Here is a 20,669-nt window from a genome sequence, read left to right as displayed (position 1 = left end):
ACTGAAACAATTGTATAATAATTCCTCTATGGCACTAGGTGCCATGACCACTGGTTGGTCCAGTCATTTGTATGGTCACAGCTGAAGTCAAGAGTATGAACAAGTCTTTAAAAGAAACTGATTCCTGCCAGAAATAACATTGCAATTTTATTTCTTATTACTCAGAGAAAGCAATCTGTAATCCAAAAAGCACATTGAAAAGTGGCTGTCCCTACCAGTTGATCTGGTACCAATTTGGGGGTTTAATATAAGCCTGCAAGCATCCTAGACATACTTTTGTGCTGTCGGTAAACTAAAGTTCCATGAGAAAGAGGCAATTTAAAATTGAAATGTGTGGACTACCTTTGAATGAACGACTGCTTCCATAACAGAATATCTTCAGATGACAAGACTAGTAGTAACTGAATGATCAAATAATCAATCCCTAGGGGTTTTATTAGGAAGCAATAATAAAGAGCCCTTCACAGCTTCTTGTACCTGATACTCTTTGATGCTGGAGTAAACAGGGTGATAAAGGTCCTGACCCAACACCACCGGCAGCCTTGGTTAGCGCATGTTTGTAAAGTATATACAGAAGAGTTGCAAAGGATGACAAAAGACGACTTTCTAGATGTACAAGTGGGAGAGACATGTGGCAGGGACGCCATTCTCCCTGACTGTGAAGGACATGACTGGATGACCCTTCCCAACACCCCCTGTGCTCGATAGGAACATGTAACTAACGGTGGCCAGGGGAATATGACAATGTCCTAAGGCATAGTGGGGATCCAGAGAGAAGGAAATTGGGCCCCTGATGGCCCCAGGGAACAGTGCCAAATGCTCACTTTAAAGGTTTTCCATAGGCTGTTGTATGAGAGACAAAGTTCTATCTCTTTTCAGTCTCTTTTCAGCCACTGCATTATTGTTGGGATTCTCTGCGACAACAGCTTGGCCTTACCTTAATGACCACCAGATGTTTACAGGACCTTGGAAACAAGAATAAAAAGAAAATGGCCAGTCCAGAACAAAAAAGAGAGAATCTATTGCATAAGCGCCTCCCCCAGGTAACACTGTCCTATAGCACGACATACATCATGAAATAAAAATAGTTTCCACATAAAAACATAATAGCTCTCAGTAATTTTTAAATTTTTTCTAATGTTTATTTATTTTTAAGAGAGAGACAGACAGAATGCAAACAGGGGAAGGGCAGAGAGGGAGACATAGAATCCAAAGCAGGATCCAGGCTCTGAGCTGTCAGCACAGAGCCCAATGCAGGACTCAAACCCACGAGCCTCTAGATCACCACCTGAGCTGAAGTCGGAGGATCAACCTACTGAGCCACCCAGGCACTCTGCTCCCCATGTTTAAAAAGAAATACACCCATTAGAAACAGATGGCACTCAGAGTGATGCAATTAAGCAGCTTGAATTTAAAATTTTCCCAAATCTAAGAAAAATTAAAAAGCACACAGATATAGCAGCATTTCTCTGAAAGGACGAGTTACAAACTCAAGGCAATTTCAAAACCGATTGAACTCCCCGTGGGGTACCTCTTCCATTTCTTTGTGTGCCCCTCTCCCAGTGGGCACCAGCTCGACCTCAGGGGTGAAGGGCTGGGCCACGGAAGGAATGTAAGGTGGAACAGGTGTGTGGACGTCCTCCTCCACTTCTCCTGGAAGCAGCAGCAAATCTGTGAGATACAAAATATTTCACCACGTTCACAATTGACCTAAATTACCTAGAAGCCTACAATAGCCAAAAGAATGAAGCAGAAATGCTCAAGTAAAGTCGTTCATTTCACAATGCTTGTGCTCATTTGGGGACTGACCCAAGGGATTCTGTTTTCCATTAAATAGGAGTCATTGGTGCATTTATTTTTATCTTATTGTCCCAGAGTTACATTCCATCCAAAAGGTCTGGGAGAAGTATTGTTTATAGGGTGACTTGCTCATGCCTCTCACCCCCAACCCAGACTCTACCTCTGCAGAAAAGTAAGGCAAGAAGATGCCTACCTTTGCCTCATTTCCCCGTATTTTCCTAAGGGATGGAGAGACAGGAAATGGGAGGCTGATTTCATCCCATAACACTCTGGCAATATTTCAGACTCTGTGTGTATTAAAAAAAACAATGATGCCAGAAGGAAAGAGTTTTGACTTTCAGCAGAAAAATGAAACACTCTGTCATAGACAGGATTCATGGTCTGATTTTCGACATTGCAAACAACAACAACTTGTTTCCAGCTTGTTCAGCACCATGACAAGAATTCAATAACCAATCTGGGTTTTTTGATCTATCCATTGTAAGTGGATATGTTGCCTTATTTTTGCATGTGTGACAGAACATGGATGCATCACGGTCAGATCTTCCACAACTTTCTCTAAAGAGGACAAAAAAAAAAAAAAAAAAAAAAGGGAAGCACACCAGGCCTCCTGGTCAGTGTAAGCTTTCATAGGACCAGAAGGGCTGCTGGACCTAGCCAATAACTTGCAGCTGGCTCAGGATGACGCTGCCTGCTACTCCATGATGATCCTAATGAAGACACTAATTAAGTTCTCAGTGGAAGTGATTAATTAACAACAGGCATGCCGTGGCTGTTGCCAATGGCAGCACGTATAGGGAGATAATTAAGCAGGTATTAATATTCAAAAACCGAAACTTATTTGAAATACATCTCTCACCACTGCAGATATCACCTTCACAAAACGTGTAACTACAAAGTTCTTAGGACTCCAGCAACAGAACCCAGCCTAGAAACTGAACGCGTGTGGGTAGGGGTATGGTGAAGAAGGTAGTTTTGCTATGATGAATTACGGGAACCTTAAAATAGGACCTAATTAGTTAGCAGAAATAAAAACAACAGTAATAGCCAACACTTATATGAATTGACATTTCATATGCATTAATTCAGCTAATCTTCCCAACAGTGCTATTACTTCCTGTTTTCCAGGCAATGGGCTTCAAGCACTGAGAGTAACCTCATTCAAGGTGCCACAGCTAGAAAGTGTCAGAGCTGGACAGTCTGGCAGCACAGCCCAGACTCTTAGCCCGCTATGTCACATGATGAACTTCTTCTAAGCAAGCATTTTCATTACATAAATTATTTAAGTCTATCAGATGATACGTCCAAACTCAGAGCCAAGAAATGTCACTACTATAGCACATTAGCATGGTTACATTGAAAGATTTTATACCCGGAGAAGAAGCATTTTTAAACTCAATCAGGTTGATGGAAAGATTGGCTTTCTAATATATCCATTTATGAGCTCAAAGCCAGCTCCCCGCATTGATCTCCCTGGTGGAACTGCCTACGATGGATACAAGGCTGGTCAGGGCCTGCCAACAACAAAGGCAAGCAGAGAAAGGTTCAGGCCTCTTAATGTGAAAACCAGTAACTACCAGACCCACTGGCTGCCAGTGCAAACATCAGTTCAAATGTGAATCAAAATCAATTCTGTTTTCGGAGCTGTTTAAAATCTGATTGACAATATTATGCGCCGAGGAAGACCACTCTCTAATTCCTATGCTGAAACTCTTTGCCTTCCTAATATGTTCGCAGAGAAAGTAGGATTTCAACAAAAATGGTTTCTTTCATAAAGATTCTACTGCCATGGAAACAATTCTCTCAAAACAATAAGGTTCGGTTTCCTCCGAAAATGCACAAATGCATATTCACTGATGCCTAACACAGCACCTTACACATAGCAAATTCTCAACAAATACTTGAGATAGGAAATGAATTCCCTGCATCTCGACTTTTAAACTGAACAGAAAATATCAAGAGTCTGTCTACCAATAGGACACTGTGGATGATGTAAACTGTATATAATCCTTCCCCACAAAAAATAAATTTTATTAGAGGGGTAAGATTTTCATACATAAAATCAATCCGAGAATAATTAAGGACAAAATTGAACAGCTTTAACCCTAAAGAGGACAGATTTATAGAAGAATGAAACTAATACATACAGAAATAGTCTGGTAAGGCATACTTTAAGAAGGCTATCTTATCTTTCAGCCATTTTAAAATCATAGGTAAGTTACATTCTCTTGGGAAAATGATTGTATTCATTGATGGGAGGAAATGGAATTTCTGAAGTTCTCACTCTCTAAAACTGAAATGTTTTGTGAAACTTAATCCGATCTTATTAATGGTTGTTTCTGAAACAACCAAAGGCCTTGTTTTCATCTTCACTAAATACCACCATCTTGGCTCATGTGCATTGTAGAATTAAGGCATCTCTCAAAAGCAAATCTCGATGTCATAGGGCAAGACGGGTTGAAAACATTCCAATATCTTCTTTCTCAACTAAATGATAAGAATTTCAACATGTACAAACTGTGTGTTGATGCCACGTGTCCTTCTGTATTAAGCCAATAATCACAATTCAAAAACTATAATCACATAGTCTAGTACAACATTAAAAAGTAAGCAATCTAGGGACACCTAAGTGGCTCAGTTAAGCATCTGACTCTTGATTTCAGCTCAGGTCATGATCTCACAGTTCATGGGTTCAAGCCCCACGTTAGGCTCTATGCTGACAAAATTCTCTCCCTCTCTCTCTGCCCCTACCCAACTCATGCTCGCTCACTCTCTATCTCTCTCTCAAAATAAATAAATAAACTTAAATTTTTTTAAAAAAATTAAGCAATTTACCTGACATCTGATCATTTAGATAATTTTCAATCTGCCTGGCATTTTTTTTTTTTTAAGTTTATTTATTTGTTTTTGGAGAGAGAGTTGGACGCTTAACTGACTGAGCCACCCAGGAGCCCCTGCCTGGCATATTCATAAAAATTAACCAATTTGTTCCTTTGTTGCCATGTAGAAATGGCCAAAATTTTCTGAAAATTTGGGCAACCCCCAGATCAAAGAGAATATAGATAAGAACTGCTTTCAGCACATAGTTTTCGGCTATGATAGTCTATCTCACTGGTTCTTGTTCTTAAACATTTTTGAAGACCCCAAAGAGCTGTTTTGTTTATGTGGGTTAGATCTTATCAACATTCACTATATTAGAAATTAAAACTGACAAATTTATACATACTTATTCAATTAGTAACAATAATACTATTACATAGTAAAATAAATATTTTTATGAAAAATCTCTTTTCCAAAAATAAGGAAAATAGTGGGAAAGAAAGCATTGTTTTACAATTTCAAAATTTGTAAATGTCTGTCTTAAGAGAAAAAAAAACTACGTTTTATATTTGCTTCTGCATTCAATTTTGGAATACGCTCTTTCTGTTGAAGTAAATGAAGAAAATCTAGTCTCATGCAGCTATGTAGTTGGAAAAGAGAGGAGTACTTTAATAGCCTTTTTATATAATTGTGGATATTCTTCTTTGATGCTATACCGGATCTTGACAAATGATAACGTTTTTAAAAATAGTTTCAGTGTGCAATCTGAAACTATTTCAGTGAATTTTTCATACTGTTACATTAAAATTCATTGGTCTATCTTACACACTGAATGGATCTTTCTCCTATGCATAATTTTATAACATCATAAATTGGTCATTTGGAAAATATTGGTTCACTGTTTATGTAGATCTTCCAAATGTTGACACATTTCATTATACAGTATAAAAATCACATTAGTTAGCATTACGAACTTTATCAGAAAAGCCTTTAGATATTGGGAAGCTGTCAAGCTCACAGTACTAGCTACAAGTTTTCCAAAAATGAATTTTCACTGGATCCATTGCCAATTTTATCATTGGCCATGAACACTACCAGTTGTTTTTCTTGAAGGCTCACTTCATTCATTTTTGAGAACTATAGTTTGTCTGTCATTCTTTGAAGTAAAAATGTTGTTCCATGAAAGAAAGAAAAAAACTAGTTCAGCATACACTCAATCACACAAGCATTTTTCCATGAGACAACCACTGTATTTCAGAATGCAGAAGTGCTTTTTGCATACTTGCTATTTCAGCACACAAAACACTAAAAAAGGTGTAGTCAAGGATCAACATTTAGCAAAACTAATCATTTTTACCACTTCATCAAAAACATTGTCAATGGAAACTAGCATTTATTTGAACTACAAATCCATGACAGTGAAGATTACAATGACTACTAGTATAGTTTTGTGCCACTACCTTGACTTTCACTAAGCTACCAGAATCTTTACCCACACTGCTTTTGCTACATCAATGCAAACATCAACGCATTTGCCCTTCAGACCTTGGGATTTCCCTAGGAGTTCCCAGACCACATCCCTAGGGGTCTGCTGGTCTAACGAATGTCTGTCCAACTCTCCCACCAATAACACTGGAAAAGCTGGATAAGTTACCAAAAAATCAACTACTTAAAGGCATTGGCAAGCTACCAGGGCAGCCTGGGACTTGAGGTGCCAAGATCCTAGAGAGATGGAACATACTGAGAAATGAGTCCAACAGTCCAAAATGCTTTTCAACTGATGGCATTTACTGATTTGCAAGCAGAAGCTGAGAAGCCAAAAAGCAAAGGAGAGAGAGGCTAAGATGCTGAGAAGCTTAGCAGAATTTACCAACAGAGTCACAGTGCAATGAAGATAAAATTAGAGTTTAGGGCCTCCAAACAGGAGGGGCTGTGATTTATTTGTAGGGCTACACCCTAGGAATAAGCAAGCACTGGAAGTAAAGCAGCCCCCACAAGGCCTTAAACCCAATCCTATATCATCCTATCCCTAGAATGGATTAAGGTAATCTATTACTACTCTAATTGCTAGCAAGACGTTGAAGAAAAGCTATGCTAGAAAAAGATAACATCATCCAGACCCTACATAATATTTTATATACAATATTCGGCATTCAAACAAAAATTACCAGGTATACAAAGATACCAGATCAAAAGGGAAAATGAATAAAATAAACAGACCCACAGGAGATTCCAGGTATTGGCATTATAAGACACGAACTTTAAAACAACTGATTATGTTCCCCCCAAATACATTACAAAACTGGAGAATTTCAGTACAAAACTGAAATCTATAAAAACAGATATTCCAGATCTCTTTTAAAAGCTAAAATAACTGAGGAGCACCTGGGTGGCTCTGTTGGTTAAGCCTCTGACTCTTGGTTTTGGCTCAGGTCATGATCTCATGGTTCATGAGTTTGAGCCCTGCATCAGGCTCTGCGCTGATGGTGTGGAGACTGCTTGGGATTCTCTCTCTCTCCCCCTCTCTCTGTCCCTCCCCCAAAACAAATAAACTTAAAAAAAATTTTTTTAACCTAAAATAATTGAAATATTGATGGCTTTAACAGAAGATAGACACAATTTGAAAAAGAATTAGTGACCTGGAATATAGATAGTTGAAAATATTCTAACTGAAGCAAGAAAGGAAATTAAAAAGGATGGAAAATGCAGAAAAAAACCCATAAAAGACAGATATATGGGACACGGTGGAAAGTTCAAGGCATAAGTAATATCTGAAGAGACAAGAGCTGAGAATTTCCCAGTATTTAACAAAAATCTCTACAAACCCCAAGCAAAATACATTCAAATAAAACAATGCCAAGTCATAGTGAAATTACTGAAAAACAAAAGAAAGAAATATAAAAGCAGCTAGATGAGGGGAAAAACATAATCTTCAAAGGAACAACAGTAAGATTGACATCTGGATTTCAACAGTTTCAACAATTAACACCAGAAAAGAATAGAATATCATCTGTAAAATAATGAGAGAAAATAATTACAACCCTAGAATTTTCAACCCAGCAAAAATAGTGGGCAATGAAATGATACAATAATAGTTGATTAATCCAAAATAGGCCAGAAATGAGAGGGGAAAAATGCATAAAACTGGCAGGACAAGTAGAAAGTAAAATAGTAAGATACTAGATTTAAAGCCAAATACATCAGTTACTACATTAAGTATAAATGAACTAAACACTCCAATTAAAATTCAAAATTATAGTATGTATGTAGATGCATACATATAAACCATATACTGCTTTCAAGAGACACACTAACACTTGCTTTGAGAAACAAATGCAGAATAAATAAAATGGAAGTGCAAAAAGAGGAAGATTACTGCCCATCCAAGGACAAGGTGGGGACAATGAAGGAAGACTCATTTCACTGTGTGGGGTTGGGATTTGACAGTTATAATAGGTCATATCCCTCTATCTTTAAGTACAGAAACAAAAGAGAAATACATACAGAATTCAAAAGATGGGGATTAAAATAGGAGCTTTACAACCAATAGAGCTGAATTTGAAAATAGCGTTTGTCCTGTAGTCACAAAGTGGGCTTCTTATGTATCAAGCAAGACGTTGATGTATCAAGCTTCCCTACAAGCTTCTTATGTATCAAGCTTCCCTACAAGTCTAGACGTTAGGCTATTCCACCTGACAGAAAGTCCACACAGTGGACACATATCTATCCAAGTATAAGAACGGCTTCACATCCCTAGAGCCCTTCAAGTAGGACCTCAGAGAGCAGTGCCTCCAGAGGTCTAGAGATGCACAGGAGGATCTCAATTGTCAGCCTCAACTGCACAGGAGAATCACTGAGAAGCTTTAAAATGGACATGCACCTAAGAGACTGTTAAAAACTGAGAACAAACTGAGGGTTGATGGGGGGTGGGAGGGAGGGCAGGGTGGGTGATGGGTATTGAGGAGGGCACCTTTTGGGATGAGCACTGGGTGTTGTATGGAAACCAATTTGACAGTAAATTTCATATATTAAAAAATAAAAAAAATAAAAATAAATAAATAAATAAAAAAATAAAGTCACTGTTTGAACAACACTAAAAAAAAAAATAAATAAATAAATAAATAAAATAAAATAAAATGGACATGCACCAAACCACTGAAAAGGAATCTGCAAAGGTAGGATCCAGGTATCTTTTTTTTTTTTTTTAAAGTGATTCCATTGTGTCTCTAAGGCTGAAAACCACTGGATAAGATAGGCATGGGCCCCATCAAATTAGTGTGTCTATTATAAGAAAGATGGCAAAGACCCAGACAAGAAGACATACATCTTCCAAAGAGCATGAACCCAAAAGAAGAAACAAAGGGACTGAACCATATATACACAGTTTGTTTTCCCAATCTCTCTAAGTAGATACAGCCTTACATTTCCCTTGGAGAGAAAAAGGTAGAGGATGTTGAAAGGGCAGAAATGTCTTCCCAATTCTGTTCTCTTCTCAGGAATGGAGTGGAAGTTTCTTCATACAATCATGAGGATCGGGTGGCAGATTTGCCCCTGTGGCTGATGTGGCTTTCAAGCTGGGCCTTCATAGGTAGGTAAGTTTGCACATATAAAAATTGGAAGAACAGGAAAAATCAAAAACAAAACTGGAGGAACAGGGATAGAGAGACATTTTGAAGCAAGGATTTTTCTCTCTCAGTGTTTTTAGTAGTCTTCTAAGCAATAAAAGAATGATTATTAATAGTCCTAAGTATAAAAGAAACAAAATGCCTAAGCTATAAGTTGGCTGAAATATGTCTTTCTGAGCTCAGGACCTTTACACATGCTGTTCCTTATGCTGTTCCTATACTCTTCCACCCTCCCCTCATCCTGACCCCCACCCCTCTCATCTAGTTACAGGTACAAATCCTTTAGATCTCAGGCTCTGGGAGAGCTTTCTCTGATCCCACAGACAAATTTAAGTTACCCCACCATATGTTCCCATGAGATCTAAAACAACTTATAATCCTACATTTGTGATTATCTGGTTAACATCTGGTTAATGAATTACATGAGGACAGACCTGGATCTGCTTATTCTTCATTATATTCCAGGCTCCAGTCATAGTTGTTATATGTCTGTGGAATGAGTCCCAGGCCATTCACAGACTGCACAAGCTGCTTGAAGTTGCAGAGAAGGAAAGAATTTTTTTTATGTTTATTTACTTTTAAAGAGAGAGAGAGAGAGAGGGAGCACGAGCAGGGAGGGGCAGAGAGGAGAGAGAATCCCAACCAGGCTCCGCACTGACAGCACAGAGCCCAAGGCAGGGCTGGATCCCATGAACCGTGAGATCATGACCTGAGCCGAAATCAAGAGTTGTACGAAATCAAGAGTTAACTGACTGGGACACACACGCGCCTCAAGGAAAGAATTTTTGAAACAAGAGGTGACTAGTGCCTTCCTTAGAATTGGGAGTACCAGAGAGCTTGAAAATGAAAATCAGATAAGGCTGCCAATGCTTGAGCCAGAATGACTTGCCCTTTTTCACCCAACATAACCACGGCATAAGCACACCCACCGGTCAAGAGACCTGTGTAAGACGGCATCATGCGAGAATAAAACCTCGAAAGACTCTCTTCAGTCAACTTGCACTCAGCCAGAACACAGGCTGGGCCAAATGAGGGGAAAAAATAAAGAAAGAAGACCAAAAGATTCTTCCTGCTTTAAGGCTTCAGCACAATAACTAATACCTGTGCCAAATAACGATTTTTCTGGGTAAGAGTCGGGTATGACAGTAACCATCAGGTTAACCACCTATCTCAAATTCAAAGGAGGCAAAAGGGGTTAATTTGATGTCAAAGACACACCGGGCACCAAACTTGGTGGCCAATGTGTCCCTCAGACGACAGCTCGAGACCGCTGCGCCGAGTTGGCTCCTCGGAAACACCGTCTCCTCCCAAGCTGCCAAAATGATAAGCCAAATCCCGGGAAAGAATCATGCTCCTGAATCTTGGAGAATATTTATGAAAGCAAATAAGGTGAGCAAATAAAATCAATGGTAGAAAAACAATACGCAACTCTTCCCTGTTGCCCTGGGCAAATCTGTTGCTTAAACAATAACAACAGAATCTAATCAGTAAACCTCTCAGCTGCCAAGATTATACAAGCAACTTGCCTATTTCAAATGTCACATTTCCCATCTGATATAAATATCTGCCTTCTGCTCACATTCCTGAAGTGTAATACAAATTAGGCCCAAACGAAAATTCACCTTGGCACAAACTAACTTTTTTTTTTCCTTTCAAATGACCCAGATTGTGCATTATGAAAATTGTGAAGTCCTGGTGGTCTTTTCAGAAATTGGAATCGATCACCGAAGCCTGGGTTGCTGTTCTGTCTGGCCTTTGCACATTGCTTTCCACATGGGACAGGGGGGACTAGCTCCTTCAAGTCCACTGAGACCTGGTTTAGCCTCAGCAACCTTTTATACACAAATGCAATACTGCCTGTTATCTGATTTCTGGAAAAATCTGCTATAGCAGGGAGATGTTTATATGCTATTTTCTTTAAAGAAATAGCTCTGGTAATAAAAAAAAAAATACAACTTGAAAAAATGTTTAAAGAAAACAATGTAAAAATAATGGGAAAGGTAAAAAGGCTAACTGAAAGACTGCTATCACCAAAATCAGATGTGTGGCCTAAGTGGGTTTATGCCAGTATACACACATTCTTGTTAATGGCAGGAAGCAAGACATCTGAGGCATGGAAAAAATGCCCAACCTGTCTACTTTTGTGCCTTCCTAGAATATTAAGTTTATACTGCAAATGTAGTACATGCGAACTAGAACCATTTGTCCCCAAGTGTCATCCACAGACAACTGAATCAGAATCCCCTGGGATAGTGGTTAAAAATGTAGAGCACTAGCTGTTCACCAAAGACCTTCTGATTTAGACTCTGTCTTGGGAATAGGACCCAGGAATCTGCGTTTTTAACATCTCTTCTTCCCCCAAACAGTGTGTTTTCTCTACAAACTTGGCTTCCTGATAAGTCCTTAGTTACCCCTTCTAATCCAATCGGTCCCCTTAAGCTGCTTATATAGAGACATTCAGAGCTGCCTGGGGTATTAAAGTTAAAAGAACCTCTCTCTGGAGCATGATTCCTTTAGGTCTCTGATCTCACTTGAACCAAGTAAGTAAGGAAAAAATCTGTAAAGTCTACTGGTTAACAGGGTGCATGAGAAACACTCCCTTCCGTGGAGTAGTGTGATGTTTCAGAGCAGAATAAAAATGTTCATTATTCCCAATTACCAGAACCTCTCAATTTTGGGCAACCAGAGGAGCCAGAGCAGGGACTTTCATACAACCAGTTTACACAGAGTCACCATCCCCGGAACTAACAACACCCACACTGTAATGTGTAGGTGATTATAAATTAATCACCCTCCCCAACAATAATCACTGTCATCCATGTTTATAATTACCTAAAGACTGTAAACAACAATTCAACACCAGCAACCAAACCCCCAGAGAAACTGCCCCTTTCCTAACATTCAACATTAACTTTAAGATATTCTTGCATATTAAATTAGGAACAGGAATTTCCAAACCAAACGACTCCAATTTTGAATGTATTTCGAAGGTTTTTTGAGCAACAAAAGGACACCTATGTTTACACAGTAATGTTAAGCAGGAAAGGAAAAAGGCCTCATCTACATAAACATCAATGGACTAACATTAAGCCTCTCCCAGCCCAGCCCAAATGGGAAAACGCCCTGAAAGAAACATTTACAATATATCTTTAGTCGTAAATGTTTGGCTTATATATTTAATAAATACTTATAAAAGTGAAGATTTTGATTTTATGTTTTTATTTTACGATGAATTCTGCTATTTTTATGATTTCTATTATCGATTGACACTTTAGGTATCACTCAAAAATAATTCAATTTACACGGTACTTCTAAGAAATAAGGGTTTGACTCAAATGGCTTAAAATTATCTGAAACTCAACCATATGGGGTGGGGGCAGGGAGGGGCATCTTTATTTCATTTTACCAAAGAGTTTACAACCTTCAACAGGCTTTGACCTTTCAGCTGAAATCTTTGTTATTGAAAAAGAAATTGCAGGACTGTAGTTTTCCCTACGTCAGGGTAAGTGCAGGTAGGGATTGCCAAAAAAAAAAAAAAAAAAAAGAAAGAAAAACCTGTCTAAAGTCTTATTTGTAGTTTCTGGAAAGAGGTCAAGCAGCAGAGAGAGGAAACAGAAAGCATACCCTTGCTCATTTGGGGCTGAGTCTCTTCATCTATGTCCAAATCTTCTAAATCTAGGAAATTGTCCACCTAAAAAAGGATTAACATCATTGTTATGCATATGAGACCTACTGAAAAAATACAATTAAGAATCAATGAACCCCCTTCCACAGCATTCAAAGTAAGCAACTGAATCCACTTTTCTCATTAACTTCTGAGTCTCAACTAACTGTCTTTGTGTTCACTGTGCTTTCCCAAAGACATCTGAAAGAAGCAGTAAATTTGGAAGTTATCCTGGGTTTTATAGGCACGATAGTAAGATCTCTATACTGAAAGGGAAAGGATGGTCTGAGGAGTCTTTGAAAAGGGACTTTGTTCCCAGATTCTCTCCCAGGATATATACTACTACCAAGACAGTCCAAAACAGTGACTCTGGTTTTTTGTTTTTGTTTTATTGCTTTTGCTTCTCAACCAAATGATGGTGTTGGGTCTGGCTATTACCATAATGGGCTTTTCACTCTAGAGTCAGAGAGAAGAAACTAAAGAAAGCAGAAGAGAAAGGTTCATTGGAAATAAAATCATCCTGCCCCAGGTAAATCACAAGAGAGGTGAGCAGGGCCAAAAATCAAGTGTTCTCTCTTTCGAACAAATAAAACTGAAAATTACTTCAAAGGTAAAAAGCAGAGCAAATGACCTTTACAGACACAATAGCAGCATTTCAATGAAAGACTAGTCCTCGTGGAATCCTGCTCTCCACAGCAAGCTGACAATGAGACATTTTAGATTAACAAAACGGTAACATTTCAGACACGAACTAATTCATCTCAGGTGAATACCAGAGTGTAAATAAGAAAATGATTTCACCACCGGCATAAAGGAGACCTAGTAGAGTAAAGGCATAATGTCGAAATGCTCGTGACCTAAAACATGCTCATAACGAAATATCATAAAGTTAGAAATTCAGATCTCGTAAATGGAATTCAAAACACAGCCTGGGTTTTTCTTCCCCCAACTCTACTTCCCAGACCGTGGCTCTGGCATATGAATTAAAAATGGAAGCTTCCATTGCTTGTAAGTACATAACTGTAGTTATTTCCTGGCATCCAAGTGACAGCAAGAATTTATCTTCACCATGATGGTTTCAGTACTAAAACTGTTAGACTGCCATTTCTCTTAATAATGGTGTATGTTCAGGGTGACTAGAGTCATGTTTCTCTACTGAAACACCCCTTCCATTTGCTACGCTTCCAGGAGAAAAGATCTGGAACCCCACCAACCAAGCATACTTCAAAGATATTTAAACACCAGTAAAATGTGCTGAATTATCCAATTTTGTATGAGAGATAGCAAATGAGTCCTGTGGGGTTTTTTTGTTTTGTTTTGACTTTTTCTTTTTCTTTGTGGTTGTTTTTTGTTTTTTGTTTTTTGTTTTTTTAACCACGGAAGAAAATTGAATCAAGCCTTACCTTCACCTTTCCTGCCCGACTCAGATCACCTTGAAAGGTACTGCCAACTTTTTGGCCTTCATCCATCACTATCTGAAAAAAACAGTGAGGACACATTGATGGGAAAATGAAACAACCAAAAAGAAAGGAGCTGACATTGTAGCCCCTCGGGCAATAAAACTCCCCTTCCAGTTTTTGTTAATCAGCTATGCGTGATGGACCAGATCCACTAAGTCATAGTAGTGGTCAGGGAATAGTTTTCAGGAGGTCTGACTTCTACTTCTGCTTCTACACTCATCCACAGTATAACCTAGAGTAAACTACTTAACCTCAGTTTTCTCATGTGTAAAGTAGGAACACTCCCCACCTCATTACCCCACCTCCCATTCCATCCCATTGAACCTCTGAAGGACAAACCAGAGAATGCTAGTACAACATTTCCGAGTTATTAGGAAACAATATCATTGGACAATTCTCTGCGTCTCACATGCTGGTTAAAGACTCAATAGAAAATATACCAATTGCCAGTGATTGCCAGTAGAAAGTGAATCCTTTACAGGGGAAAAAAATGGTTAGGTCCCATAATCATCTCATTGGGAGCAAGTTCTGGAATTAAAGAATTGTAGGACTCTGCTATGTATAAACACTTTAATAACACAGAGAACTTTGTTCCCTTGTATGAAACCACAATCTCATGTACACTTTTGTCCACAATACCCCAAGGAAGACATGATGAACTAGAAAGTAGAAACTCAAATGGTGTAAAAAGTACACTAGCTTCCACTAGGATTCCTTGATAGTTAAGAACCATAGCCAAGGAGAATACGAATATAGTCTATTAAGTCTTTAAAATTGGGAAGAGAGCATCCAATATTTATTGACCAAATCTTGGAAAAACCAGGATAATAGATTTCACTTTAAGAGATGAACCCAAGGGCACCTGGGTGGCTCAGTTGGTTAAGCGTCCAACTTCAGCTCAAGTCATGATCTCGTGGTTTGTGAGTTCAAGCCCCACTTCAGGCTCTATGCTGATAGCTCAGAGCCTGGAGCCTGCTTTGGATTCTGTGTCTCCCTCTCTCTCTCTGCCCACCCCTGCTTGCCATCTGTCTGTCTGTCTCTCTCTCTCAAAACTAGACATTAAAAAAAAAAAAAAATCAATAAAAAAAAGATGAACCCAGAGCAGGTAAAAGAAATTCCTATTTTACACAGAGAATTATAAAAAGGAACTCTTTTTTTTCCAAGTAGAGGACAAGCTAAAATATGTAAACAATAATAAGAATTTTTAGATGGCAGTTCCTTAAGGGAACTTAAAAATTGGGGGATAACTATGTTACTGTCATAAACTTTGGCTGCTGAAATCATGAAATGTAATGATGATTTTCAATGAAGTATCCCAATGCCATGCCTAGAATTAAGAGTCTGAGTTACTGATCCAGTACTGTCCAATGTTTCTTATGTTCTTACACTCTCTTTCTCTCTTCTTCTAATTCATAAAAGATGTTTTTCTTTCCTGTTTCTATAAATGTGGGGTATTACCTGTTCCTCTTCTGAAGGAAATACGTTTTCTGAAGAATCAGTTCCAAATGCTCCTCTTTTGGTCACGTTATCCTCTGAAATGATATTATAAAACATCCACCACATGGAGTCTAGTTAATTTTACATTTATTGAGAATCTTTCTTGCAAACAACAACCAAAAAAAAAAAAAAAGTGTTTTTCAAAGAAATCTACAAGCTGAATGCTTGAGGGATTGAGCACTCTTAACTTTACAAAATTATTTCTGGGGTGCCTGGGTGGCTCAGTTGGTTGAGCACCTGACTCTTGATTTCAGCTCCAGTCATGATCTCACAGTCATGGGATCGAGCCCCACATTGAGCTCCATGCTGAACACGGAGCCTGCTTGGGATTCTGTCTCTCTCCCTCTCTCTCTGCCTCTCCCCCACTCAAAAAGAAATAAGTAAACTTTTATTTAAAAAAAAAAAAAACTTATAAAATTATTTCTAAAAATGCATAGAAAGATAACACTATTTCATTCACTTTTCAATAAATACTTATTAAGTGCTTACTATATATCCAACACTGTTCTCAGCCACCATTACAAGGTCAGTAAAGTACAGTATTTGCAAAACTCTTAGATATTATATTTCTCTTTTTTTTTTCTAAAATTGAGGGTAGGCTTTCCTTATGTGGAAGCAATGTATGGATGATTTTGGAAAATTTGCAAGAGAAAAAAATTAAAATTAGAAAATCACTCCTAATCTTACAAAACAGAAAAGCTGTAACAAAATTTTTTCCCAATGGCTATTTTTCTCATATTTTATCTGTGCGTCCACGTATGTAATTCTAAAGAGTGATGTTTGACCATTCTTGACTATTTATAATTATAGTATCTTTGTGCTAAATCTGTTCACATTTGTGATTATCTTCTTAGGATAAGGAAAGGGTCTAAGAGCAATCCTAAATTAAGAGACTGAAAAGATTATGATAACATGATGCCATTAACAGAAATGTGGGGGATAAATTTGGATGAGAGGTAATGAATTAAGCTTTGATCATGCTCATTTGAGGTGCCAGTAGAAATAGTGAGGGAAACATCCCAGAGGCAGCATAGACATAGGCTGTATCATAGCTAGAGGTAAATATCTGGTCAAAATTACACTGGGATAGGGGTTTAAACCATAAAATTATTTTCAGTATTAGAACTAATAATGAGGGTTAACATGGATTGAGTGTCAAATCCTCTTTTACGAGGGCCTCATACATCTCATTTAAGGCACACAGAAACCCTAGAGGTAGATACTATCTGTTATCCCCATTTTACAGACGAGGAAACCAAGACCTACTAGAGAGATCAAGTAACCCGTTCAAAGTCACATAGCTGGCAAATCACAGAGTGGGGATTTGAACCCAGGCCTTTTGACTCAGAATCCACACTCCCAATCACAGTGCTATGCCACTTAGAGTGATATAGCAAATGAAGGGAAAGGGTGTTTAGAGTACAGAAGAATGAAACAGAAAAAAAAAAAAAAATCCCAGAAAGGAGACAAAGAAAAGTTTACAACAGCACAAGAAGAACCAATGGTAGTCGTAGAGCCAGGAGAACTTTGATCTGTGTGCTTCCTAGGCGTGTATCTAACCAAAGCGGTAGGAGACAGCCTAACCCAGCAGAGTGGCCATGTTTGTTTCTCTGGAGCTGTGACTTGCATGGCATCAAAAGCAGTGAGATTCTTGTTGTTTACAGCCTAGTGCAAGTTCAGTCAGAGTCCTTTGTTTGCTTCCGTCTACCCCATCATTGGCAGAATTAAGACTTGCAGGGGTATCTACAGGACATTAATGCTGGAATACTGTTGGGGCACAGAGGTAAGGTAACCTAGTCTGTAATACGTTATTAACACTCAATAAACAAGAGAGGGAAAATGCAAATACTGAATGCATCATTTTTTTTCCTTAAAAAGTCTGTGTTAATAAATAACACAAGCTGAGGTCAGTTCTCTCTCCTTACTCCTACACCAGCATCCATGACTCCTAAGTAGCTTCCACTGGGAAGGCAGAAATTCTGATGGGAAGCACTAGCCTTGGCAGCTGGCATGGAGGGGTGGGGGTCAGGGGGTGGAGGGCTGAGTGAGTAAGGTAATGGGAATGTTGCCAATAATACTGCTGGAGTAAGCAACCAGCACTAGAAAAGATCAGATAGGTGAGGAAGTGATGGTCTTCGGACTTACCTCCCCGATTTCTTCCCCTTTTACAACCAGAGCTGTCCTAAATCGGTCCTGGGGGAAAGATAAGCAAAGGTAACAGGGTAGAGCAAGATCTGAACAGAAATGCCTGGAGACAGGAGGATTCACCTGAGGAACGGAAGGGCTCCTCAAACTTCATCAAAGAGACAAGAAGACTTCCTGTGGCTACTGGTCATTCCTAAGTGCACTGTTTTTGTTTTTATTTTTTTAATGTTTACTTATTTTTGAGAGAGAGAGAGACAGAGAGACAGAGTGCAAGCGGGGAAGCGGCAGAGAGAGGGAGACACAGACTCTGAAGCAGGATCCAGGCTCTGAGCTGTCAGCACAGAGCCCGACATGGGGCTCAAACCCACGAACTATGAGATCATGAGCTGAGCCGAAGTCGGACGCCTAACCAGCTAAGCCACCCAGGCACCCCCTTCAGTGCCCTGTCCTAATAGGAGGTGGAATAGTTTCTCTTCTCCCTGCTTTTCCTTTAAATCCAGCACAACCTAAAGCTAGTATTTACTAAGAACACACTACGTCCCAGCACACTGTTGTAATAGTCTATTGACTTAAATACCTGAGAAGCAGTGATGTCTGAGAAGAACAGATGCTCTGTAAGGACAAGTTCTGATTGTTCCCATAATCACTCAATGCACTCCTCTGCCATTTCCAATGAAACGCTCAGGTTATTTGACAGATAACCAAATGAGACTCCTTCAAAATAATGAGCAATATATAACAAAGTCCCATCGTCTGATGCTGATGTTGAGCTATTGCAGGGATCTCAGATCTAACAAAACATCTTCATTCTTTTAAAACTTCCTTTTGTAAACATAAAGCTTTCACTAAAAACAATACCAGAAGAGGAATGCCTGGTGGCTCAGTCATTTAAACATCATCTCTTAATCTCATGGTTTGTCGGTTCGAGCCCTGCGTTGGGCTCTGTGCTGACAGCACCAAGCCTGCTTGGGATTCTCTATCTTCCTCTCTCTCTGCGCCCCCCTCCTTTTAAAATAAATAAATAAACTTAAGAATAGCAAAGAAAAGAAAAGAGAAAAGAAAAGAAAAAAAGAAAAAGAAAAAGAAAAGGAAAAAGAAAAGGAAAAAGAAAAAGAAAGAAAAAATACCAGAAGATTCAGAAAAGAACTTGTTCTCTCTCTGACGGAACCTACAGTTTTAAGCCTCCTTCCTGAACCTTGAAAGTAGTTTCATAAGAATGTATATTCTATCACTTCAAAGACCCAGAATGCTTCTTATGAAAGCTTTTATCATTTTTTGAAAAAACAGCAAATACTATATCTCTTGGCAGAATAAGATAGGAAAAAAAGTTCTTTTTCGATATGATAATGTCAAAATGGCAGATGTTGGCACAGCCCAGAATCCAAAGTGGCCTAAAGCCTGATCAGAGAGCCAGCTGCTGCTTCCTAGAGTTATCCTGGTGGCAATCCAAACGTGCCACCCAAGCGCCCGTCTCATCTGCTTCTGTGCTCCATCGGGGTCCTTTTACCCCTTTCATCTCATCCGTAATGTTTCTTGCTTTGAAATAAGTATCAGACATAATACACTTTAGAAATCTAGCAGCAATATTTCAGAATGCAAGTAGGTTATTGAGACCTGAAAGACAGTTTCTTGGGGTGTTTCTGAGTCAAAACTTCAATATGGATGAAACAAAGGGTTTTTTCGTTTGTTTGTCTGTTTGTTTGTTTTTTCCTAAAGGTTTTTTAAGGTTTCATTATTCTGAAACAATGGAATTTCAATTTTCTTTTGGTACCAAACAGATAAGCTTCTAACAGATGTCCCTTACAAGACCACCAACTATACCTACCATGTCTAATTTCAGGCCAAGGAAAAAGATTTCACTCTTTGAAAAGGTGGAAACCACAGATGCCTTGATAAGTTAAACATTAACCACATATTGGTTGTGTCTCTTCCAGATGAAAGTGATCGCTTTCAGAGAACTCAATTTTGTAAAAAAGCTTTTTAAAAATTCAAATTCTGCCCATACAAAAGCCAGACTAGACTAGACCCCATGTGCTGAGAATAGCAGCACCACGCTCGTGGGAGAGTTTTCACAGATCAACACAACCGACATCAGAATTCATGACCCATTGATTCCTGACGGCAACCTCGAGAGTCTGTCCTTCTGCCCCACGATCCACGGCAATATAAATCAAGAGCGTGTGCTCAGTCACGAAGAGATATTGGCTATGTTGCTGGAAGGAAAGAAAAATACATGGGGGGAAATTCTGTGCAACACTGGGCAGTTGCAAAAAGCCTTCTGCAAAAAGAATAGGGGATAAGCAATCATGCTTATAACAAGGTTGGGTACTTTGAAAGTCAGGGGGTGATTTTCACTTTATATTCCTAGCCTAGAGCAATGTTTCTCTGGACAATAATATTTGCTCTTGATTTGTCCAGCCAAACTACTTCACTCCACTGCTTCTTGATCACATGCTCCTTCGTATCCGGCCTCCCCTGGAGCGACAGTCGTTAGGATTAAATAAGCAATTTAAAAACCAATCAATCATAAATCAGAATAAATCCAAAGAAGCTAAATTCAGCAGACAAAGGTTTTGTCTAAATTCCCTTTGCAGTGCTCTGAATTCCAACTGCTTTATGTTCTTCATTTGAAAGGGCACAGGGAGGAGAGGATTACCT

General features: G+C 38.9%; 1 protein-coding gene across 8 annotated transcripts in view; it reads right to left on the bottom strand.

Annotated features, from left to right (window-relative positions):
• IFTAP (intraflagellar transport associated protein) overlaps window positions 1-20,669 on the bottom strand; it is a 65,785-nt gene that overhangs the window by 7,273 nt on the left and 37,843 nt on the right. For 5 of the 8 annotated variants that reach the window (XM_042959049.1, XM_007082062.3, XM_042959050.1 and 2 more), the window contains 4 exons: window positions 15,828-15,901; window positions 14,313-14,384; window positions 12,870-12,936; window positions 1,532-1,671 (listed from right to left, as the gene is read on the bottom strand). In XM_042959049.1, coding sequence (XP_042814983.1) covers window positions 1,532-1,671; window positions 12,870-12,936; window positions 14,313-14,384; window positions 15,828-15,901 — 353 coding nt within the window. Of the gene's footprint in view, window positions 1-937; window positions 966-1,531; window positions 1,672-1,993; window positions 2,088-12,869; window positions 12,937-14,312; window positions 14,385-15,827; window positions 15,902-20,669 lie in introns of all 8 variants that reach the window. The other 3 variants (XM_042959052.1, XM_007082064.3, XR_006208509.1) reach the window with 2 other exon arrangements.

The sequence above is a fragment of the Panthera tigris genome, chromosome D1, assembly GCF_018350195.1.
Source record: "Panthera tigris isolate Pti1 chromosome D1, P.tigris_Pti1_mat1.1, whole genome shotgun sequence".
Taxonomy (NCBI): domain Eukaryota; kingdom Metazoa; phylum Chordata; class Mammalia; order Carnivora; family Felidae; genus Panthera; species Panthera tigris.
This window is presented reverse-complemented; position numbering and strand designations above follow the sequence as displayed.